This window comes from Humulus lupulus, chromosome 1 (assembly GCF_963169125.1).
Source record: "Humulus lupulus chromosome 1, drHumLupu1.1, whole genome shotgun sequence".
NCBI lineage: Eukaryota > Viridiplantae > Streptophyta > Magnoliopsida > Rosales > Cannabaceae > Humulus > Humulus lupulus.
Genome location: NC_084793.1, coordinates 29302052 through 29327711, shown reverse-complemented (window position 1 = coordinate 29327711; position 25660 = coordinate 29302052). Strand labels below are relative to the sequence as shown.

Here is a 25660-nt window from a genome sequence, read left to right as displayed (position 1 = left end):
AAGGGTGTATGGGTGGTAGGCCTGCCCTGCCCTTGTCGGTGCAACCCTGCCCCCGAGCCTCTCCTCCTACATGACTTTGAGACTTCGAGTGGCCATTTCCATTCCTGTCATGCCTCTTAGATGTTTGAACCTCATCTCCTGTGTTGTTTCGTCAGTTCCCCTTGGAGGGGGCCTTCGGGTTAGTAATACTCCTACTCCGAGATGAAGTGTTATTCTTCTTAGTCATGGAGAAAGCAGTCTTGGACTGTGCCTCTTCATCCTGTCTCTGGGAAAGTGGTTCTGAGAGTGTCCTTGGGGTCTTACTCCTCTTCTGGGACTCTTTGTTACCGTTGTCTCCCATTCCTGTTGCTTTGGCCTGAGCCTCCCTCACCGTCTGAGTAGCAGCTTCAGCGTTAGCTCGGGCTAACTAAGTAGTTGCCTCCAAGGCCACACCAGCCTCTTGGTGTCTCTGGCCAGCTTCCTGCTCCCTCTGGATCATTCTCTGGACCTGCTCATCTATCTCCCACCGTTGTTGTTCCATAGTCGCTCTCTGAAGGGAAATTTCTACAACAAAGGCCTTCTGCCTCGCCAAAAATTGCGCCATCTCCTCCTGGTGAGCGTCCTATGGATCTTTCGCATCAGGTTGATCTCCAACCTCAACCTGAGGTTTATTAACAGGATCTATGGGATCCTGGGTGGTGGAATCCCTGGGAGTAGTCTTCTTGGTCTGACTGGATTTTGAAGGCATCGTAAAAATGATGAAAGTGTGTTTCTTGATTTCGTACTCTCAATGAAAGCACCAAAATCTTGACCTGTGAAATTGGCCAACGGTCGTATGTACAATATACGACGTCTTTTGAACAAAATAAATTGAATAAACGACAGAGTACGATTATCTTAAGTAAACACACAGGAATTTTGTAGTGGTTCAGCCCTATTCTGATGAACAGCAATAACCTAATGCACTTAGATTTTAGTATTGAATCACTCGACAATTACACTGTTGAACCAAAGTTTTCACTCGTTCTCACTTGCCCATAATTTCTCCCCAAATCTTCTTTAGATCTTCAAAATTCCAGAAAAAGTGATCCTTTGAAATAAAGCCCTGGGTCATTTATTTATAGTACCCAGGGGTTGTTACATAACCAGTTGTGGATGCCAAAAATCCACCAAGAAGAAAAAATATCTAAGTCCATGGTTGTAATATGTGGATGCTCAGATTCCACCAAGGGAAAATATGGAGGTTAACCCTCCAGCCCCAGGCAATCAAAACGACCCAGTATTTTTCCCCACAACCCATGTCTCATAAGAAGCCTTAAAGAGGATGCCACGAGAGGCCCGAGAGCCTCGCCATGCAAGGGTGCCCAACATTCATGAGTGCCTGCCAAGGCCACAAGGATCTCACTACACGCGACCGTCTGTGTGGCAACTTGGCTGCTCACGCCAGCCACACACACGAGACCCCGCCTCGCGTCCCATGCGCGCACCCAAGTGCCCCGTGCGAGGAATCGCCTCGCCTCGCCTCGCCTCACGCTATGCGCACCCAACAGCCCCGCGCGAGGCCCCGCCTCGCCTCACGCCACGCGCAACCTCACACCACGCCGAAGCCTGCACCATGGCCTCGCTCCAAGGGACTCGTGCGCGCGTAGCCTCGCGACACCACTAGGGGCGCGGGTCAAGGGCCGAGCACCATGGCCTTGTTCCAAGGGACCTGTGCACGCGTAGCCTCACGACACCACTAGGGGCGCGGGTCAAGGGCCAAGAATCGTGGCCTCGCTCCAAGGGGCCTCGCCCCCATGGCCGTCTTGTGCACCGAGGGCCTCGTGCCTCGCTCGCACCAAGGGGCCTCGCCCCCACGGCCATGTCGCGCGCCAAGGGCCTCACGCCTCGCTCGCACCAAGGGGCCTCGCCCCCACGACCGTCTCACGTGCCAAGGGCTTCGCGCCTCGCTCACTTCAAGGGGCCTTGCCTCCATGACCGTCTCATGCAGCCGTAGCCACGCGCCTTGGACAACAAATTCTGCCAGCATGCCTCGCACCCCACACCATGCCTCACCTAAGTGCCCAAGCGCTTCGCACCTACAGCCTCACATAGCGAGGCCATGTGCCTCGTGCCATAAGTCTAGAGCCAAGTGAGGCGCACCTCGCCACAGCTGTGTGCCTTGCACCAAACAAGAGGCACCGTGCACCATGGCCACGCCCATGGCGCTTTGTCCCATTAGACCCATGGCCTCCTCCATGTGCCTCGCACCAAGGGTCTCACGGCATGGGTCTCGCACCAAGCACCCATTGGCCTCGCGCCAAGGGACCCGTGACATGGGTCTCGCGTCAAGCACCCCTTGGCCTCGTGCCAAGGGCCTCACGAATGACGAAAAAAGTGATAAGGAGTGAGCCTACATACCAAGAAGAGTTAGAGTACATATACGGTGTCCACGCCATACAGGTAGTGGTCGTACAAGAATGGTACATAGTCAGGACTCCCTCAGCATGCTTAGAAGGTCCGTACCCAACAAGTAGTGGAGGCATAATATGGTGCCAAACCAGGAGTACTTTTGCAGACCCCTGACACGTACTAGAGCAGACCACCACTCTTCCAACACCACTACCATATGTGCTACTATCCGGACAGTGTACTCATGACTATTTTGTCCTGAGGGACCACTATGTACAAAGGAGCCATTAGAGCTCCAATATAAATAGATGATCACCCCTCCAGAAAAGAGGTTGGAAAATTCATTGTATGCAGATACTATTGAGAAATATACAGAGGCGTGCTCCATTATTGATATGTTTTTACTTGTCCTTAAAGTTTATCCTAAGTTCTTATATAAACATCACCTGACTTACCTTTGAGTTTTCCGATCTAATTTCGTTGACGAGATTTCACCGTCAAGACCAGTAATACTGGGATCGTGGTTTGGTACACGATTATCAGGAAGTGGAGAAACGTGTCCACCTCCCCATGATTACGAGATCGTGGGTCTTCTCGTTGTTTCTCTAGATCATGGTGGATAAAGCACGATAGAAACTTCTGGGAATATGTTAAGTCTCTGTTTGTATGTGAGACTTAGGTGCTAGGCTCGATGACCCGAGCTTGGGTGCTAGGCCTGGGACCTTCTGGGTGTTGGACCTGTTGATCCTCTAGGTGCTAGGCCTGTGAGCTTCTGGGTGCTAGGCCTGTTGATCTCAGTTTGAACGAGAGTGAGTATTTCTCAATGAAGTGTACTTGGGGGTTTGAGTCGACCACCCTTTGAAGAATAGGATGCTCCGACCACCCAGGTGGTCCTTGAGCATGTCAGGCCGACCACCCCTAGGGATCCTTGGGCATATTGGGGCCGACCCCCCCTGGGGTAGGGGTCAGGCCAACAACTCTCTTGGGCACACTGGGGCCGACCACCCCTGGGGTAGAGGTCAGGCCGATCACCCCTAGGGCTCTTGGGCCTGCTTAGGCCGACCACCCCTAGGGGGTTTAGGCTTGATCGACTTCCCCATGGGTCCTGGACCTATCTTTTTTGCTTGTTAGTATTTTCTCAATACTTTGTCGTTTTTTCCCTGATTTGTGATGTCACGTGTCGCATTCTCATTCACCACATCATCCTCGTATTTTTGAGGGATAACATTTCTCACAAAAAATGATCTCTAACCTCGTGAGAACAATAGAGAGAATGAGCATGAAGCTGTATTAAAAAATAAAATCAATATCCAAAAGATGTAAGGGTATGTTGTGATTCATAAAATCTGAAAATAAACTCTTAAAAAGTGAAAGTTTGACAAACAAACATCAACCATTTTTTTCAACAAGAGTTTTGAGCCTAAATTTACCATATGTGTGTGCATGTGGCTTCATGTGAGCCAAAGTTATGGCTCACTCACTCCTGATTTTTTTTTTTATTATTTTCTTAAAAATGTCTCTTTTTGAATGTACCACTAATGGACTTTTTCAAAGCAATCAACTATGACTTTCACTCATTTCCAGAGATGTAGTCGTCTCCCTTAATCAAAAAATACCAAGTAGAAGGAGCAAACTTCTCAAAGCATAAATTACCAAAAGGGAAGCTCTTCCCATTGCACCCAAAATGATAGCCTTTTTAGCTGAGAGAAATAAAGGCTCAAATCAATCTTGGAAAAAAATGAGAGATGAGAAGTACCTTTCAACTTAGAGGATGAGTAGAGAAGCAAGAGCTGAACGACAACACAAACAAACAAAAGTGAGATATTGAATTGCAAAAAAAAAAATTGAATAGAGGAAACAAGAAGTTATTCATATGGCACATAGGCCAATACTGTTTCATAGGTGCTCATAAGTGTCAACATTTTAAGCTTTGGTAAACAGATCAACTAATTGAACACCTATAGAAACATGGGAAATAGTGAGCATTTTTTATTCAACCAAACTTTTAATGAAATGTTATATGATATCTGATATCTATATGTTTAGTTCTTGAGTGATGTGCATGATTTTTTGAAATGTTAAAGGCACTTGTGCTGTCACAATATAGTGTTAAACACTTCTGTGGGTAGCCATAATATGTTAACATCTCATTTTGCAAAGGCCCCATCAAGTCAACATGAAGCAATTATTTGAAAATTTGTTTCCTGTCAGAACTAAACACCCATTAGATGAAACTAAACATTGAGTTTTATTAAACATACAGTGAAGCTAGCATCGCACAGTTGATTGACACTCAGAAGATTTGCCTTTAGACCTTTGACATACAAGACACCTGTGACGGGTAGGAGCCATGCAAGAACCAGGTCGCCTTTGCCCAAAATAACACCCTTATTACCCTCGCCAAATGTAACAAGTCCTTCTTGAAATTTAACAAGAGCTTTTTGTTTCTAGTCATATGCTTAGAGCAGCCACTGTCTAAATACCAATGATCATTCTTTAATGTTGAGAACGAGGTATGCGCAACCAGAGCACAATTGTCATTGGGTTCAGATTTAAGCATCCACTGGCCATGAGCAAACTTTCTAGAGTTTGTAGAAGGTTGAATCAGGTTGCCACCCCTTTCAATCATCACTTTTAAGTAGGATTGAAGTTTGTAACACCTTGGTCGTATATGATCACGCCTGTGGCAAAAATGACATGTTGGAACGAATCTCTTGCAGAAAATAACCTTTAGTTGAAATGGTGGCCCCTTTGGAGCTGCTAATGACATCTGCATATGAACCAGGCTGAGTAGTAATTTTGCTTACACCAGCAGATACAAATGGAAACTTTGGTGCTGATGAAGATGATAATGGCTCCTCTATTGTTAGATTTATTCCCTTTTTATACAGTAGCTTGTAACCAAGAACAGTTCTGTCACCGTAAGGTTTTTGAATCTCAAGAGATTGATTAAGTGTCGCTGTACCAAGTGGAATGAACTCAAGAGCTTGTTTGGCACGAACAAGATCAACTTCCAACTTGTATATCAATTCATCTTTTTCTTCAAGTTTTGTAGTGTTAGGATTAATGCTCTAAAAGCATTTAAAGAAATTTTATTGGTTTTAAATAAAAGTACAATTTTATTATATTTGAATGTTATAATTATTGTTTGAATTAATTATATAATAATATCAAGAAAATTCCCTATTCATTCATGAAAATATGATCTTGTATTCGTACGAGAGAATTAAGATCATATATAATGAATAAAATACTCAGTAACATATTAAAGTAAGGAATCTTTAATGAATGGTTACTAGTATGGTTTGCTAAGCATACGAGATGCAAGTAATCTAGATTTAGATTACTAATGTGGATAGACATCTTAGTAAAATTGTTGTATATAATAGAGATTATATATGACACGACCGATGAGAATTAATTATCTTTATAAACTTTCCGTTTGATGTAAAGATTTAATTCTTGTCATAATAGATGATCATTTGTAGACTAGTCTAAATCTTGAGCATTCATGAACTCCTGTTTATGTTTATTGGATCTTTTGATTCACTCGTTAAGGTCTCTTAGAATAATGAGGCTAATGAATTTTTTTTTTTGGAGATTCAATATCATGGATGGTTGGGAACATGAATTACAATATTGGAATTCATGCTTTCCTAACAGATCGAATATTGGCTCCCTTAAGGGTTGATTCTAGAACGGAATAGTTATTGAGCTCAAATCTATATTTAGATTATAGATTAATTATTCGCTAGTGAATTAATGGTACTTAAGGATCAAGAGGTATCTAGAAGGGTAAAATGGTAATTTTGACCAGCTCTAATTAACGAACCAATAATGGAGGACATAACTACATATATTGATTATATCAATGGGCTACTAGAGAAAACTCTATAAATATAATTCTATAAATACTTAGAGTGCAATTCCATATTTATAGTAGAGTAATCATGGAATTAATAAATAAGATTATCAGATTAAATAGTTTAATTAATATTCTGGTTTATTAGAGATTTGTATTATAGGTCCATGGTCCCTAAATCACCTCTGTCCTACACTGTCAAGGGTAAGGATGTCAATAGAAAGATTTGTAAAGAGAAATGACTAAATTGCAAAGGGATTAATTTTCTAGAGCAGAGAAATAATTATGTGATAATTATGGATAATTAATTAATTGTAAATTAATTAATTAATTATTTAACTATATAGTTTTTATTTTGAAAAACTATATGTTAAAAATTAATATTAATCTTGTTTGGATTAATATAAAGAGAGTGAATAATAAATATCTTACTTATAATATGATATTCATTTATTTAATTTAAAACTGATATTTTAAGATAAAATTAATTTTGAATTAACTGATATTTATGTTGGGATAATTATATTGTCTTAAAAATTGATTAAATAAACAAATGAGAAAATTAGAGAAACCCTAATAAGGCTAGGTGACACAGTGCGTGGCGCCTAACTCAGGGATAATTATCCCTGAGATTTGAATTTTGAATTTTAAATAAGTTTGTTTAATCAGCTATTCAATTATTCTTTTTTAAATATGATTTAAATAAATAATTAAATGAAAAATCTAATAAGTTTAAATATGAATTATATTTTAATTAAATAAATATTATTTAATTAGATTAAATTTCTTTATAAATCCGATAGTACGTGACTTTCAAAAAACAAAAAGGCTTGATAGTTAATTTTTTGAAAAATAAAAATACAGACTTTCTCTCTCAAGTGATAGTTTTCTCTAAACCTGAAAACTATTCTAAACCTTCTTTCTATCTAAACTCTCTAGATCTCATGTGTTGAGTACATCTAGGGAGTCACATAAATCAACCTTTTGAACCCTACGTGCCCACACATGTCCTTGTGTGTTTGAGGATTGGTTTGGAAGATCAGGGTGTGAGATCTCAAAACACTGGATAGGAAGATCATTGATTTATACAATATGACTCAACGACACTTGATAGGCTACAAGATGTAATCCTTGATCTATTTGTATATGATTTAATATTTATATATGTGTATGATTATGGCTGGTATTAATATTTATTAAAATTGGTCCATATATTCCGCTGCGCACCTTTGATTTGATCATTTAATACCAATAATGTGTACAAGAGCAGTCTATACATATATTTATTGTGACAGTTAGAATCCCGTGATCTACAGGGAGAAAGGCCGGGTAAAAGCTGTGCAATCCCACATTGCCTAGGGAAGGTCAAGTGTGATTATTCTAAGACTGTGTAGGTATGAGACTACACAACCAAATATGGCTTAAATGGATTGATGGGTACTACCTATGCCAACAAGATGCATCTTCTTTTTGGTAGCCCATCACTTGAGAACTCCAAAGTTAAGCATGCTTGACGTGGAGTAGTCTCATGATGGGTGACCTCCTGAGAAGTTTTCCCAGGAAGCGTGCGAGTGAGGACAAAGCACGCTGGAAAGACTCGTGTTGTTTTGCAGGGCCAGTCCTCATCCAGGAAGTAGCCATAGTGACGTGGGGCATTACATATACATATATTAAATACTATGTGAGTTTCTTTCATTTGTTATATGTATGTTGATATGTATATTGAATGTATGGATATGTTTTCTGAATGTATGGTTGAATGATGGATCGTTAATTATATGGTGCTATTGGGTTAGGAATAAAATAATAGCCATTTTGAAGCCCTAGGTCGAAATTATCATGGGCTATAGGCCCGTGAAATTTCTCATTTGATTATAAGCCCATTGGACTTAAAATCAAGGCATGTATTATTTTCTATTGATTTAATTAATTAAATAATTATTTAAATCCTTTATCAAATTAATTATTTATAATTTGAACCTTGATTTAAACTTATTTATTAATTTAGATACCAATTTATCTTAATTAATAAATCTGCTATAATTTCTCTTTTCTTCTCAAAATTACACAACTCTGTGAAACTATCCAAAATTGACCTGGTCAACTTTGATAATTCTAATTGATGATTAAATCAATTAATTGAGACTATCTAGATGATTTTATCCAAGGTACAATGGGAACCATGGGCCTATGAAATCAAGCTCCAATAAGTTATCATAAATCTAACAAATAAATTTACTAACTTATTAATTCCTCGTGACTCCACTATAGACTCGGAATTGCACTCTTGAATTCATAGAACGCTCTATAACAAATATAGATACGCTATTAATTATCCATTGTTACAACCATAATTGTCACTCAATCCTCTATAGATGGTCTACAATGAGATAAGACTAAAATACTGTTTTACGCCTCATTGTATTTTATCCTTAAAACACTTAATTCCTTGTAAATGATATTTCAGTAAACTAATTTAATTACTGAAATGAGATCTCTATCATTTAACACCTTGAACCAAACTAAAAGGAAACCATCGTTTCACTTCTTCATCAGAAGCTATAGATGTTCATATCTATGATTAACACTTCCACTCAATTATACTACCGAGTTCCCAAGATGTAAGTATGGGCTAGTCCGTAGGGTAAGCTGGTAACGAACAAGTCAAAGAACTCAAATAATACAATTAGTTAGAATACTAACCAGTTAGAATTGAGATTGAATTGACCTATGGTCAACTATATGATATGACTAGAATAGATAATAACAATATGTTTACTTACTTATCAACTGTCAATATCGGTCCAGTCCGATGTAACAAATACATCCGATCTTATCTACTTTGCTAATATTCTGGAAAGAACATAACACTGTAATGTGTAAGTAGATCATATTGTAGATTGGCAAGTCAATGTAAATCCAGTGCACTGATTAATCTTAGGACTAACTTATTTTGAACATATAATCATATTTATATTCCACTGTGATTACGTCACTATAAATAAGATTAGCTATATGCTCGGGATTTAATAGAAGTTTATATTAAATAAATGATCATGAAAATAAAACATGTGAGCAAAGTGATTGACCAAGTCAAAAAATGATTTCTATTCTTTAATTGATAATAAAATGATATTACAAAGAATTTGAGTTTTAATTAGGGCATAAAACCCCAACAGTATGTATTTTAAAAAACTCTACACAAGAGATGAAAAGGAATCCGAGCTATGCTCCTAAGAGGCACACAACCTAAGCCCTTGCTCACCCTCAAGCACACCTAGGCCCGACCCTCCTGCAGTCGCGCGCCAGATGGAGCCCCAGCCTCGCGGCTCCCAACGCGCACCCCGCAACCCTGTGCGCGCGCACCAGCCTGCCTCCGCGCTTGCTACGCCCGTGCGCCAGGCCCCTGGCCGAGCCCCTACATGCCAGCGAGCCACCCCACCCGAGCCCTTGGCTCCTTGTGTCGCCGGCCCTAGGGCACCATCTTGGTGCCCAAAACCCTAATACCTATGTTGTTGAAAATATCTTTTATTTAATTAATTTTTAAATTATTTGAATTTAAAAGTTTAATTATCTTATTTTATTTTATTAGAAAATAAAACATCGTTTAGTTGGTTAAGATATTATAACCTCTTAAGTTTAAATAGTTATTTGAATTATTTAAATTCAAATTAAAAAGATGACAAAAATGGTTATTTATTGAAAAGTTATTTTTAATTAAACAAATTAATTAAAAAAATTTGTTTCTAATTAATAAGTTGGGAAAAACAAAGTTCCTAAAGTTTAGCAAGAAAGCCTAAAGGAGAGGAGGAGCATTCTTGGAGTGTCTTGAAAGCTACATAGGCTTAGATTGCAATTTTAATTCTAATTTTCAAAGGTTTTAAATCTTAGAACTACCCATTAGTACTTGGTTCATCATTATTGTATTTGTTTAAATAAATGCTCATTGATGTTTGATTGATAACATGATCATGCATTATTCAATTACATTCCATTCATGAAACCCCACACATTTTCTCATTAATCATGCATCTTTTAGAAACATGATTATTTAGGATTATCGTATTTGTTTATATGAATTGTTTTGGTGAAATTAATTGCAGGTAAACTACTAAGTATTAATATAGTTAAAACTTGGCAACTCACACCATAATAAAGATAATAGATTTTATAGGCCTTTAAGATAACCAACTTTATAGAAAAAAAATGTTTTAGTAAAGTTAGATGAATGTAATGGGTAATTATTTAGATCACATTAATTATAGAAACAGACTCTTTTATAATTATGAATTTTGTAATTAATTACATTCATAGGGTTATTAATAAGCTAGTAATTAATTTGGAATTAATTGATTAGTTTAATAAAACACATTAAATCTAAAATAGTAAGTGGGTGAAGGTGAACATCTCAATGCGACTTATGGTCTCCATTATTAGTACAACACCGTGAGATATGAATAAGGCCTTGAGGCGACTTTGTTTTCGTCCCCCTAAGGAAGATTTCTAGACATATTAATACCAAGGCTGCTTCTTACGAAGATAGGAGGAAGTGATGCATTTTATGCTTAACCGACCCTAAGGCGGCACTCTCTAGGTTAAGTCATGAATTTCGAAATAATGAGTTACACTTTTAAAGATGTAATTAAGCTTTTGCGGTGGATAATTGCTTCTTGACCAAACTAGCAGTACTTTACATTTAAAAGAGAAAATAAAGAGTTATTTTAAGTTTTAAATTATAAAGATGAGATTGTCTCATAAACTATCTGAACACTACTACAAATATAGGCTTTCTCTGCGGTTTTTTTTAAACAATAAATAAAAAGCGCAGTGAAAAGGTTTGAAAGATTAAAGAAATGTATATTTAATGTTCGCGCCCTGTTTTATTGCGGTTTTTTAAAAAAAACGCAGTGAAAGGTTTGAACGGGACACTTTTCTCTGCGGTTTTGGGTATAAAACCGCGGAGAAAGGTGGTCTCCACCCACTAAAGCCCAAAAACCTATTTTTCCCACTCATTTCCCATCTTCTTCTTTGTTGAAGGTCACGGCCGAAGCTCTCTCCCCATGCCGTCCCTACCCACGGTACCCACATTGTCTATTTCTTTTTGTTTTTTTTCCATTTCCTTGCATATTAAAGCTTGAAATCATGTATATATAGTTAATCTTGAGTTATTTTGAAGTTTTAGGGTAAAAATGAAGAAATATTGTGTGGGTTTAATGGTGGTTTCTATGTATGATCATATGGTTATTTTTTGTAATATTTTTGAAATTTTATATAGGATTGGAGGACATTTTCATTGTTTAAAACGTGTATTGATCACTAAAACTTGATTTCTTTAATGTATATTTCGGTTTATGGTATTTTTGTATTATTTTATTTAGAATAATGTTGTTTACATTATTTTTTATATTAAAAATTAGTGCTTGCATAATTTTGTACATTATTTAGGTAATGATTTTTTTAAAGTATATTTTTGTTAATTATATTATTTTAGGATAAATTCAATTACCATATATTTACTAATGTTTAACTTTTTATTGTAGGAAATATTTGTTTGAGTGTGAGCTCCCACTCAAGGTTGAAATATTTGTTCGAGGTTGAAATTGGTGAATATTAATTTTTAAGGTAAGTAGTAATTACTACTTAATTTTTTATTTTTATTTTTTATATTTACAAACTATTGTTAGAGGAGTTTGAATATATTAGATATTCATCCATAGTGAAGTAGGTTCTGAGATAAAATTGTGTGCTGCGGAGATAACAGAAGGTTGAGAACATGTGTGCCTTAGTGAAGTAGGATCTGTGAATTTTCTGTGTGCTGCGGTGACTTATGGTTGAGAACATGCATGTTGTTTGTTATATGTTTTGTTTGATGTGAATTTATAGGTAGATAACTTGGGAGATGCTATAAATACAGAGGAAACTCTGCCCAATTTTTTTTTGATGATATTAGTTGAACATGTTTTATAAGTTACTATATATAATAATAATGTTTTTGTTTTTGTTGAAATTTTAAATACATATGAATTTTGGATATGTCATAGAAATAAATGAAACTCTGTCCATTTCATTTTATAATTTAATAATTGAACATAATTTTAGAGTATTACTATACTAATTTTCTTTTCATTATCAACTTAGGAATTAAGTAGATATTATCATTATGGATAAGTCATGGATTCTTGAGAATAGAGAAACACAACAATTTCAAGACGGATTCAACCAGTTTTTAGAATTTTGCCAAAAAAATTGTAGTGATCCGGAAAGAATTCATTGTCCATGTATAGATTGTGGTAATTGTAATGACCCACTAATCTAGACTATTTGGACCATTAACGAAACTATACATAAAACTTACATTTTTACGAAAATACCATAATTTATTGAATAACTTGCAAAATAAGAGTTATTTACAAAGTAAATACCAAAACGGATATGGGATCCCATTGTCTTTAAAACAAAAACATAATTTAAAATAATAAAACATTACATAATTAGTGCGGAAAATACATATAAAAAAAGACATAAAACCGAAACTACATCCTCAAATCGATTAACGCTCGGCCCCTTGACTCCATTCATCATCGATACACATCCTCCAAGCGCCACGAATCTTACCGCCTCTAAGCTTATTTTCCTGCACATAAACAGAAAGGAGTGAGCCTAATGCCCAGTAAGGAAAATCTAACACAAAGTCATATACATAATTTCATAAGAAAACATAAAGACTTAACATAACACATATAACATACACTTATTATAATGGCCATTATTACTTGGGGTCCCATAGACTAAACAAGCATATGCCCATGGGATTAGTGGGGTCCTACTAGCTAAGTAGGTCATATGCCCATAACCCATTTGGGGTCTTGTTAGTCATATGGGTCATATGCCCAAGCCTACAAACATACACATATACATATCATAACACTTTTAATAACATAAAACATATAGATAACATAAGCACATAACATATTGATTCTAGCCTATTTTCCTTACCAAAGTTACCGGGATTATGGACTGAGTTGGGACTTTTGGAACACTCCTAAAACCATAAGAAAGAGTGAGTCTAAGAAAGGAGATGAAATGAAAGAGATGGAAAGACTAAACCATAAAAAAAACATACTTACCGACTTATATGCTTAAGAGCTTGGATTCCCTAACCAAAATAAGAATAAGGTTAGGGGACTGAGTAGAAGGTTTTGAGAAAGGAAATAACATAAAATACAGAAAGGAACTAGAGTTTTGGGTTTACCTCAAAGATTGCAAGATCAATCTAACCTTCACCGAAATACTATAGAACTCACTTCCCAAAGTGTTTGATAAGCTTATGATGTTTAAGCTTATAGTTTTTCCCCAAACCAGGTGTTTACACTCTCACACTCACTTAACACTAGCAGCTTCTGAACTTAGAGCAAATGGTGAATAATGGCTGGGTACTAGGTCCTATTTATAGAGTTTGGGAATGAAAATATCTTGATTTTACTTGAATAAAAATAATGGCTTTTTAGGTGAAAATCATTTGAATAATCGTTCAGCAGAGGCTGAAGACTCGTTCAGAAGATGCTGGACTGTTGAAGGAGTTTGAATGGCTGAAAGGAAAAGAATTCAAAAGTATTTGAAAACATGCTGGTGGAGGCGATATATCGCCTGGGCCAGTATGCCCGAGGCGACCGTGCATCGTTTCGTGTTTTCCGTATCTACGTGCTGCGACATATCGCCCCCTATAGCTGCGATATATCGGCACACGCTGAATATTTAAACACGAAATTACACATTTTTAGCTAAGTTTGAATGGAGTAAACAGCCTTGACTAAGCCCTCAACGTACTCAAAGCTGCTGACTGACCCTATAACATTCAAACTTTACTCCTTATTATATTTAATCCTCAAAAATCTTAATCCTTTATTACCATTCAAAACATGTGCTTAAAATCCTATTGGTTGATGTCTAAACCTTATAATATAATAATATAATCCTTAATATCAGTCACTTTAATCAAACCTTAGGTTATACTTAATATTCTTAAACTATAGGTTAAACTTAGAAAATCTATAAGTACTACTATGAGTGTCCAAATAATTCCCGGTCTGAACCAAAAATCCACAGTAACAAAGATAATGCTATAAATACTATCATACTATTATCTATCTTAGCTAAGTAAAGTTCTTGGACTCTACAGTAATGGAACAAAAGGAAATATTACCATGATAAAAAATCATGTATTTTGTCGGGGATTTGATACAAGTTATCGTACATGGTATTGGCATGGGGAATCATTGAAAAATAATAATCCATATCCATTCGGGAGGCGAGGGGTTGATGATTTGGGTTATAGTGATTTTGACGATCATCCTATGGAATTGCTCGATGAAGCACAAGAAGATTTTGTTGATGATCCTTCAAAATTTGATAAATTGGTTAGAGATACAGATAAAACATTATTCAATGGTTGTCTGAAACAAAGATTACCAACGATGGTAAAATTTTACAACATAAAAGCAGAAAATGGAGTTAGTGATAAATGTTTTAGTCAATTTTTAGCTGCTTTTAAAGAGATTTTCTCGTTAGATAATTGCTTCCCTGAGTCTACGTATGAAGTGAAGAAAACTTTAAATTGCATAGGCTTGAAGTATGAGAAGATCCATGCATGTCCGAATGATTGTGTGTTATATCGTAAAGAGTATGCAGACATGGACACTTGCCCAGAATGTGATTCACCCCGCTACAAACCTAACAAGAGTAAGGAGATATGGAAACTTATTCCTCAAAAAGTGATGTGGTACATGCCCTTGATTCCGCGGCTAAAGCGATTATATCGAAGTGCAGAACACTCTGAAAACTTAATATGGCATGAGACTAGGCGAGTGAAAGATGGTAAACTTCGACATCCTGCAGATTCGTAGGCTTGGAAAAAAGTTAATAACTTAAATCCAGAATTTAAAACTGAAGCAAGACATCTTCGTCTAGGTCTAGCTGCCGATAGTGTAAATCCACATAAATCTCTAAGTAGTAGGCATAGTTCGTGGCCTATCTTCCTTGTTATGTACAATCTTCCTCCGTGGTTAGTGATGAGAATAAAGTTTTTGATGCTCACGTTAATGATTTCAGGCCCAAAACAACCAGGACACGATATAGATGTTTATTTGGCACCATTAATTGATGATTTGAAAGATTTGTATGAAAATGGTGTTGAGGCATATGACGGTTTTAAGAAAGAAGTCTTTAACTTAAAAGCTGTTTTGTTGTGGACTGTTAATGATTTCGCAGCTTATGGTAATCTATCAGGGTTAAGCACAAAAGGTTACCAGGGATGTCCAATATGTTGCACTAACACAAAGGCTATTCGTTTGTCTAATGGGCACAAAATTTGTTATATGGGTCATAGACGATATTTGCCCCTAAATCATCATTATAGGGACAAAAAAAAAGCATTTGATGGTGATAAAGAACAAGGTGTTGCTCCTTTGCCACATTCGGGGCAACAAATTCTTAAAGAAGTAGAGAAAATTGATTTCAAGTATGGAAAAATGCAGAAAAATAAGAAAGTAAGTGGATGTTTCCAAAGGAAATCAATTTTTTTTCGTCTCCCTTACTGGAAAGATTTACTTGTTCGACATTGTTTGGATGTCATGCATATAGAAAAAAATGTGTGCGAAAGTATTATAGGTACATTACTTGATATTACCGGTAAAACTAAGGATGGTTTAACTAGTCGTTTAGATCTTGTTGAAATGGGTATACGAACTGATTTAGCACCTGAACAGAAAGGTAAACGCACATATTTACCTCCTGCTTGTTTCACGTTTTCCAGAGAAGAGAAAAAAGTTGTATGTAAATCATTTGTAGAGATGAAAGTGCCTGATGGCTATTCATCCAACATTGGAAACTTGGTATCCATGGGAGATTTGAGGCTGATGGGTATGAAATCACATGACTGTCATATGTTGATGCAACAATTACTTCCGATTACTATTCGGTCAGTATTACCGAAAAAAGTTCGAGATTTTTTAATGAATGTTTGCATATTCTTCAATCATTTATGTGGAAAAGAATTAGAAATGAAAAAATTGGATGAATTGCATTATAAGATAGTGGAAACTCTATGCAACCTTGAAATGTTTTTTCCGCCATCCTTCTTTGACATTATGATTCATTTAATGGTTCTTTTAGTAAGGGAAGCCAAGTTGTGTGGACCAGTTTGGGCGAGATGGATGTATCCATTTGAAAGAAGTATGAAGGTGTTGAAAAGTTATGTGCGTAATCATTATCGTCCTGAAGCTAGTATGGTTGAATGTTATATATCGGAAGAGGCAGTAGAATTTTGCTCAGAATACATAAGTGGGGTTGAAGCAATCGGAATCAGCAAACCACGAAATAACTCAGATGGAGTTGATAAAGGACTACGAGGGAATGGAACAGTGACCACCGTGTCTAGGGCAGAATTAGATCAAGCTCAATTAGTTGTGTTGCAAAATAATCCCGAGATTCAATCATATATAATGTAAGTAGAAAATATATTTCAATCATATATATTAGAGTAGTGATTTTCTTTTTGTTGTTTAAACTTTTTTTATTTCTTTTATGTTTCAGTGATCACATAGAGTTATTACGGTCGATGATTCCAAACAAGATTAAAAATAAACAAAAATGGGTTATAGATGAGCATAATAAAACGTTTTGCTAGTGGCTGAAGAATACAATTTTGACGAAGTTGGGAGAAAAAAATCATGGACTGTCGACTGAGTTGAAGCGCATATCTCTTGGAGCAAGAATTGATGTAATAAAGCATCAAGCTTACATTGTTGAAGGGAAACGATTTCATACTAAGTCAAGAGATGATGCGCGTCTGGTTCAAAATAGTGGAGTAAGTGTAGTCGCAGAAGCTATGCATTTTGCCAGTGCAAAAGATAAAAACCCAATTTCAGGCACAATGACATACTACGGGGTTGTTGAAGAAATATGGGAGCTAGATTATTCATTATTTCGTATTCCTCTTCTTAAATGTTCTTGGGTGGACAACAATACTGGAGTTAAAACTGACAAACTTGGATTCACTCTGGTTGATTTAAGCAAGAAGGGAAGCAAGAACGATCCTTTTATCATGGCTTCCCAAGCGAAACAAGTGTTTTACATTCTTGATCCAGTTAATGATAAATGGTCCATTGTTTTATCAGTTCCCGAGCGGAAGTTCTCAGAAAAAGAAGAGTACGATGAAAATTATGATTTATATCATGACTGTTTCATTGTTGGACAACCGCTACATGAACAAGTTGAGAATATTCAGGAACATGATAATGAAAGTGATAGCGATGATCGTGATTATCTTAGAACCGACATCGAAGAAGGAATATGGGTCGATTGTGAATCGACCAGAAATAAAATAAGAAAAAGAAGAAAACATGTTTAGTAAGTTATATAATTCATTAATACTTGTGATTATTTATTTGTATAATGCATTAACACTTGTCATTATTTATTTGTATAATGCATTAACACTTGTAATTTGTGTGATGCAGATGGCGGATAAAAGAGATGACAAAGAGAAACAACAAGGTCGTGGTAAAACAAGAATGAGTTACATGACCCAACAAAAAAGCCAAAGGAATCAAGAAAAATCTTCAATGGAACGATTTGGGACAACCAATAGGTGATGTGTATACAAACATGATATCATATCTTGGATCTAGAGTACGAGCCACGATTTCTATCAACTCAGGTGATTAGAGGAAGGTCCCACAAGATTTGAAAGATGGTCTATGGGAGGATATCATTGTAAGAAATTATCATTATGATATTTATTTATTTATTTATGTGTGATATCTAAATTTAATAATTACTTTTCTTAATTATATTCTCAGGGTGGTCACAACATTCCTCAAACCTTCAAACGTGAGATTTTGAAAAAAGCTGGTCAAATAATGAGAGATTTTAAAAGTGAACTCACTACCGAGTACATCAAACCTTTGGCTGAAATGGGTATGATGGAAGAACTCAAATTTCCCCCAAAGAGGTATAGCGATATAATTGACGAGAGAGAATGGTTACAATTTGTAACTAGTCGTCTAAGTCCAGAGTTTCAAATAGTGCATCAAGAACAAAAAAAACGTGCATTACTAATGAAGTCAAGGCATCGAACCTCTCGTAGAGGAATGGCTAATATAAGAGAGGATTTGGTAAGTATATTTGATATTATAGTTTAAATAATGGTTGATATTATCGCAACATATAACTATAATTATCTTGTACAATGCAGAAAAAAGAACGAAATATTCAAAATCCAGAGAGGTATCAAGTTTGGCTTAGATCGCGTGAAAAAAATAAAGTTCTTGTGACAGAGCTAGACCGACAAATTTCCGTAAAGATAGTAAGTTTTCTAAGGTTTCAGAATCAATATATTGTTTTTATTTATATAAACTAATTTAACCAAATAATATCTTGAGTAGGAGGACGTCAAAGAAAAAGTGATTCGTGGCGAAATTACAGCTCAGGGTCGAAATGACATCTTGACTCAAGCATTAGGGACACCAGAACACCCAGGTCGTGTTCGAGCTGGCGGGTATGATAATTTATAATAGTTGTTTTCTTTTAAGAATTATTTAGATTGGTTTATTGATGGACTTTATTGATTTTTTTTGTAGGTTCACTGCGACCGTTTCCAATATGTTTGGAAAAAAACATAAAACAATGACTGCAAGAGAGGAGATTGCTCGACTAAAAGCTAAGATTGAAGAGCTAAAAAGACATAAATTTAGCACAGAAGAGGAATTAGCTCAAAATGAAGAATATAATGAGGAAAACGATGAGTGTGGATACAACAATGAAGGGCAATTTGATGAGGGACAATATTATGAGAATACAAGTGATGAAGTCTATCGACCTGCCCCCAACGCAGATGATCATTTTCATCAAACCGAAGACTATCCTTTTGATGAAGATGATGGATCATCAATTTATGAGTCTCCGCCACCACCGAGGTATGAAGTTTATTTGTGTTCTGATAATATTGAGAATGTGGTGGCTAAAGGTGTACTCATTGTACCAAACATGGGTAGCCAAATTACCGTCCATGGAAATGTACTTGATGACTCAGTTGCGAGGGTTTGGCTTATAGATGTCTTACAAGAAGAAGCTGAGATCCCTATTCCCTTTGGTAACGTACAATATGTTGGGGACGCACGAGACACATTCCTGCCTTGGCCTAAAAATTTAATTGTGGCTTGTCAAGTATAAAATTATTTGCTTAGATATTTAAATTTTATTTTTAAATGAGTACACTATACTGATATGTTTAATGCTATTATGTAGGGTCCATCTTCATCTAATCAAAAATCCCTATCACGAAGCCCACATTTATCATCAGTTGGATCTCACGTAGTCATCCCCGCTGAAATAACTCAACCAGAACCTTCAAATTGGTTAACAGATAACCAATGGGACAAAATTGATCTGAGTCTAAAATTTATAGTGAAGGAGTATTATTCCAATAAAGGAATAGATGGGGTTGTACAAGTTCCCGTTGACCCGGAGTTTATAGGAGAACGCGAGGCTATCTTCATCACTTCGGAAGACGTTTATCAAGCAGCCTCCCTGGATAATATTGGATCCCCAGCTATGTTGTTTGGTATGAGGTATGTATCAATCTGTTATGTCATTACAAACTATTAGAGGAGTTTGAATATATTAGATATTCATCCGTAGTGAAGTAAGTTCTGAGATGAAATTGTGTGCTGCGGAGATAACAGAAGGTTGAGAACATGTGTGTCTTAGTGAAGTAGGTTCTGCGAATTTTGTGTGCTGCGGTGGCTTATGGTTGAGAACATGCATGTTGTTTGTTGTATGCTTTGTCTGAATTGAATTTATAGGTTCTAATAATTTTGGATATGCTATAGAAACAGAGGAAACTCTGCCCAATTTTTTTTTGACGATATTAATTTATTAATTGAAAATGTAATATGAATGATTGATTCTCTACAGATGCATTTGGGAAAGCATGCACCCAAATTCACGACAATTATATAAATTTTTTGACACCGAACATCTTTCAATTGGCCATGATGAAAGTAAAAACTATACGGTGGATCTTATAGCCAAATGGATGATGACTATGGATAGACGAGGCCAAATATATTTCATTCCTTGGATTGTTGAGTAAGAACGAACTACTTAAACATTATCACTACTATGGTTGAATTTTAATTTTATAATAATCATATTTTATTATTATTTTAGTCGACATTGGATGTTGGTGCTCGTGATGATGCGGGGGATGACCATAATTTTGGACCCTTTAAAAAATCATAAATCTCCACCAATAATTACGGAGGTTATGGAAAAGTAAGTTCTTCATTTGTAATGTATGCATTATTAATTTTTAAAAGTTGAGAGCATAATATGTATTTAATTAATTTTAATTTTTGTAGAGCATACGCACAATGTTTGGAAAATGAATACATCGGCACATTTACAAAATTGGTGAGAGGTTCTTGTCCAAAACAACCTGAAAGTCATGAATGTGGTTATTATGTACTAAGATACATTTATGATCTTGTAAATGCACCGAATCCAGCAGAAGTTATCAAGAAGAAAGTATGTTATATTTTAAACACTTTTTTGCTTAAGAAAAACTAGATATAGTATTTAATTATCTAATCTATATTAACTTTTCAATTTTGCAGTGGTTTGACAAAAAGCAATTCAATGTCAAAGAGGATCTACTACCACTACAAAGTGATTGGTTAGCTAGATTAATGCCATTTGTTTATGAAATCTAAATTTTTGTATGTATGTAAGATTAAAGTGCTAACTTATATTGGTTAGAATGATTAAAGTCTTTGATTCATTACTAGCCAATTATTTTGTATTAGATATGAAATGTATATATAATAATTTAACAAATTAGTTATACTATTGAAAATAATTATTTATTAAAATTGAAAATTAATTTTTTTTTATTAAAAATGCTCGGTTATCAACCGAAATTAATTTTTTTTTTTTTATTGAGAAAGCCCTTTTCTCTGCGGTTGTAGTAAGCCAACCGCGGAGAAAAGAGAGCTTTCTCTGCGGTTCTAATAAACAAACCGCTGAGAAAGCTCTCTTTTCTCCGTGGTTTGCTTATTAGAACCGCAGAGAAAGCTCTCTTTTCTCCGCGGTTGGCTTACTACAACCGCAGAGAAAAGTGTAGCTTTTCTCCGCGGTTTGCGTAACACTTTTCTCTGCGGTCGAATACGCTGCGCTTTTCAATACTCTCGAAAACCGCAGTGTATTGAGTAAAAAAACCGCAGAGAAAGGCCTTTTTTGTAGTAGTGATTTAACTTGACCGACCCTAAGGCGGCACTTTATTTATTGGGTAGTTTTATCGTGGAAAAGTAAATGTTAATTTATGTGTTTTCATTTTTGCATTCATGCATTCATGCATCATGTTTACTTTCTAAAACATTGATATTTTTTCAAATGATAATATTATTATTTTTTATTTCAGTAATGTCGAACGGTGGCAATCCAATAACCGCTTTACTGTCACATGAAAAACTTAATGGTGATAATTTTATAAGATGAAAATCAAATCTAAATCTTATGTTAATCTGTGAGAACCACAAAGTTGTCCTAACTGAAGAATGTCCTGAAGAGTCCGTTGCCACTACCTCGAAGAATGTTCGGGACAAGTATGATGTTTGGATTCAATCCAATAATAAGGCAAAGTGTTACATGCTTGTGAGCATGAATGATGTTCTGAGAACAAAGCATGAAACCATGGAAACTGCATTTGAGATAATGGATTCTCTGCAGGCCATGTTTGCAGAATCTGATCAAAGCAGACATGAGGCTACTAGAACCTACATGACTACTAAGATGAAGAAAGGTGTTTCTGTATGTGAACATGTTTTACACATGATTAATATGATGCATGAAGCAGAAATACATGGGGCCATCATTGAAGAGCGTACACAAGTAAGCATCATACTGGAATTGCTCACTCTTGTTTTTTGTACGTTCACCACCAACTATATTATGAATAAGTTGGAATTCAATATGACCTAGCTGTTGAATGAACTCTAGACATTTGAGTCTCTTAACAAATCCATTACAAAAGAGACTGAAGCAAATGTGGTGGAGGAGAAACCTTAGACTTAAATCAGGGAAACTTTAATCAAGTTTGGAAGTGTGCATTTTTGTTGGATACGATCCAGAAACAAGAGGTGGTTATTTCTATAGTCCTAAGGATCAAAAGGTATTTGTTTCCATAAATGCGACATTCCTTGCACATGACTATATGAATAACTATAAACCTCGGAGCAAGGTAGTATTGGAGGAACTCACAGCTGATAAGATTCCATCACAATCATCTTCATCATTAAATGATAAACGAAAAACCGAGGAAACCATAATTCCTGAAAAAGAAACTCCGGTGCAACGTCGTAGTGGAAGGATTGTGAGACAACCTGTTTGCTACGAGCATAAGGCACATGTCCTTGTTTCTAATACAGACAAGGATGATCCATTAACCTTTAAAAAGGCAATTGATGATTCTGAAAAGGAGAAATGGCAAGAAGGCATGAACCAAGAAATGCAATTGATGTATTCCAATTCTGTCTGGGAACTTGTGGATCCACCTGAAGATATCAGGCCCATAGGGTGTAAGTGGATATAGAAGAAGAAAAGAGTTGCAGATGGGAAAGTAGAGACTTTCAAAGCGAGGCTTGTAGCCAAATGTTACACTCAGAGAGAAGATGTTGATTATGAAGAAACATTTTCTCCTATGGCCATGCTCAAATCCATTCGAATCCTCTTATCTATAGCGGCTACCAATGATTATGAGATATGGAAAATGGACGTCAAGACATCGTTTCTGTACAACTAGAAGAGTTCTTAAAGAAAGAGGAAGATCAAAAGGTGTGCAAGTTGTTGAAATCCATTTATGGATTAAAGCCAGCATCTAGATCTTGGAATATCACTTTTGATGAAACAATCAAAACATATGGCTTTGAACAGAATGTCGATGAAGCATGTGTGTATTTATACATCAAAGGATAAGTGGTGGTTTTCTTAGTTCTTTACGTTGATATCATTTTGCTCATTGGGAACAATGTAGATACATTGTCAAATGTAAAGAAGTGGTTAGATGAAAAGTTCCAAATGAAAGATTTGGGCGAGGCGAGCTATGTTCTGGGAATCCAAATCCTAAGGGATAGGAAGAATAAGCACTTGGCACTTTCTCATGCTAATTATATAGATAAGGTGCTTGAAAAATTCTTTATGGAGAATTCCAAGAAAGGTCAATTACCAACTAGACATGGAATTGCTCTCTCCAAGGAACAATGTCCCAAGACACCTCAGGAGGAAGAGGATATGAGAAAGTATCCCTATGCTTCAGGAGTTGGGAGTCTGATGTATGCTATATTGTGTACTAGGCCCGACATATGTTATGCAATTGGGATTGTAAGTCTTTATCAATCAAATCCTGGTTTGGAACACTGGATTGCAGTAAAGCACATTCTCAAGTATCTTAGGAGAACGAGAGACTATATGCTGGTATATTCAGGGGGTGAGCTAAACCCTACCAGATACACTGATTCTGATTTGCAATCAGACAAAGACACTCGAAAATCGACATCTGGGTCAGTGTTCACTCTTGGTGGAGGAGCTGTTGTCTGGAGAAGCATTAAGCAATCCAACATAGTTGATTCAACCATGGAAGTCGTATACATAGCGGCTTGTGAAGCAGCTAAGAAGGCAGTTTGGTTGAGGAAGTTCTACATTGATCTGGATGTTGTTCCAGATTTGGATAAACCACTAATCTTGTATTCTGACAACGGTGGAGTAGTATCTAATTCCAAAGAACTGAAAAGCCACAAGAGAGGGAAGCATATAGAAAGGAAATACCATCTGGTAAGAGAGATTGTACACCAAGATGATGTGACTGTTATGAAGATAGCGTCGGAACAGAACCTGACTGACCTGTTAACCAACATACTTCCTGCAAAGTCATTCATGGGTCATGTGCACAATATGGGATTAAGGGAGATGCCTCACTTGCTTTGAGGTCAAGTGGGAGATTGTTAAGATTAATGACCTAAAAGCATGTAAAGACATTTTAGTGGTTTTAAATAAAAGTACAATTTTATTATATTTGAATGTTATAATTATTGTTTGAATGAATTACATGATAATATCAACAAAAATTACCTATTCATTCATGAGAATATGATGTTGTATTAGTATGAGAGAATTAAGATCATATATAATGAATAAAATAGTCAGTAACAAATTAAAGTAAGGAACCTTTAATGAATGGTTAGTAGTACGGTTTGCTAAGCATACGAGATGCAAGTAATCTAGATTCAGATTAATGATAAGGATAAACATCTTAGTAAATGTGTTGTATATAATAGAGATTACATATGACAGGACTGATGAGAATTAATTATCTTTATAAACTTGCCGTTTGATGTAAAGATTTAATTTTTATCATAATAGATTATCATTTGTAGATTATTCTAAATCCTGAGTATTCATGAACTCATGTTTATGTTTATTTGTAGCATCTTGAAATTTTACTTAGCTAGATAGCAGTAGTAGTAGGTTAGTATTTTAGTTTTCGTGGTTATTTGTTCAAGCTGGGATTTAGTTGGAAACTCGTAGAGATAGTTATGAATTTTATAAGTTTAGCCTATAGTTTAGAAATATTAATTTTAACATAAGGTTTGATTAATATAGGTGGTCTTAGAAATATTATTTATTATAACCTAAGATTAGATAGTATAATTAAGAATTTTAGAAGAATAAATTAATAAAGGATAGATCTAGAAGGTCTAGAATCTTCCAGCAGCTGTTAGGATCACGTTTTACTCAGTCAAAGTACTTTAAACAAATTCAAGTGTGCTAAAAGTGTGCAAAAACGTGTTTGAAATATCAGCGTATGCCGATATATTGCAGCTTTAGGGGCTGATATATTGCATATGTTTGATATGGAAAGCATGTCAACTACACACGAACGAAACCACGGAAGCTCGGGGCATAGGTAGGGGCGATATATAACCTAGGGTAGGCGATATATCGGCTCCAGTAGCCATTTTTTATTTTTTGTGAAAATTGAACTAGAAACAACCCTCAACAACTTTAACTCGTTCTTGAACGTTTTTGACTGAGTTCTGGGCATCTGTTGAACATATAATTCAATTTTATCCAATTATTATTCATTTATTTATTCATTGAAATGGGAGTTAGTTTCACTTCTTGAACTCTATAAATAAGACCCTTCACTTAGCCATTCTCTTCATCATTCAAGTACATTTCAGAGCCTCCAAGCTGCTAAGTTCGTTCTAGAGAGAAACACTAGGGTTTCGGGGTTAAAAGCTTTCAAATCTAAAACTTTTCTAAACACTTGGGAAGTAAGATTTTGTGTGATTTTGGTGTTTGAGGTATAGATTG

At 36.0% G+C, this 25660-nt stretch overlaps 1 protein-coding gene across 1 annotated transcript; it reads left to right on the top strand.

The window, feature by feature from the left end:
* The first annotated feature begins 20291 nt into the window (after positions 1-20291).
* On the top strand, positions 20292-21032 carry LOC133821071 (uncharacterized). The gene is made up of 4 exons (XM_062253601.1): positions 20292-20380; positions 20462-20566; positions 20653-20818; positions 20908-21032. Exons 1-4 carry the CDS (start codon positions 20328-20330, stop codon positions 21001-21003), a joined length of 420 nt encoding a protein of 139 aa, XP_062109585.1. The 5' UTR covers positions 20292-20327; the 3' UTR covers positions 21004-21032.
* The last annotated feature ends 4628 nt before the right edge of the window (positions 21033-25660 follow it).

What these genes read in the sequence shown, in the direction of transcription:
- LOC133821071 (XM_062253601.1), top strand. Translation starts at nt 20,328, where the DNA reads ATGATGACTATGGATAGACGAGGCCAAATATATTTCATTCCTTGGATT. An exon ending in ATTACGGAGGTTATGGAAAA is followed by an intron (nt 20,567 to 20,652) that starts GTAAGTTCTTCA and finishes TAATTTTTGTAG; the next exon opens with AGCATACGCACAATGTTTGG. An exon ending in CAGAAGTTATCAAGAAGAAA is followed by an intron (nt 20,819 to 20,907) that starts GTATGTTATATT and finishes TCAATTTTGCAG; the next exon opens with TGGTTTGACAAAAAGCAATT.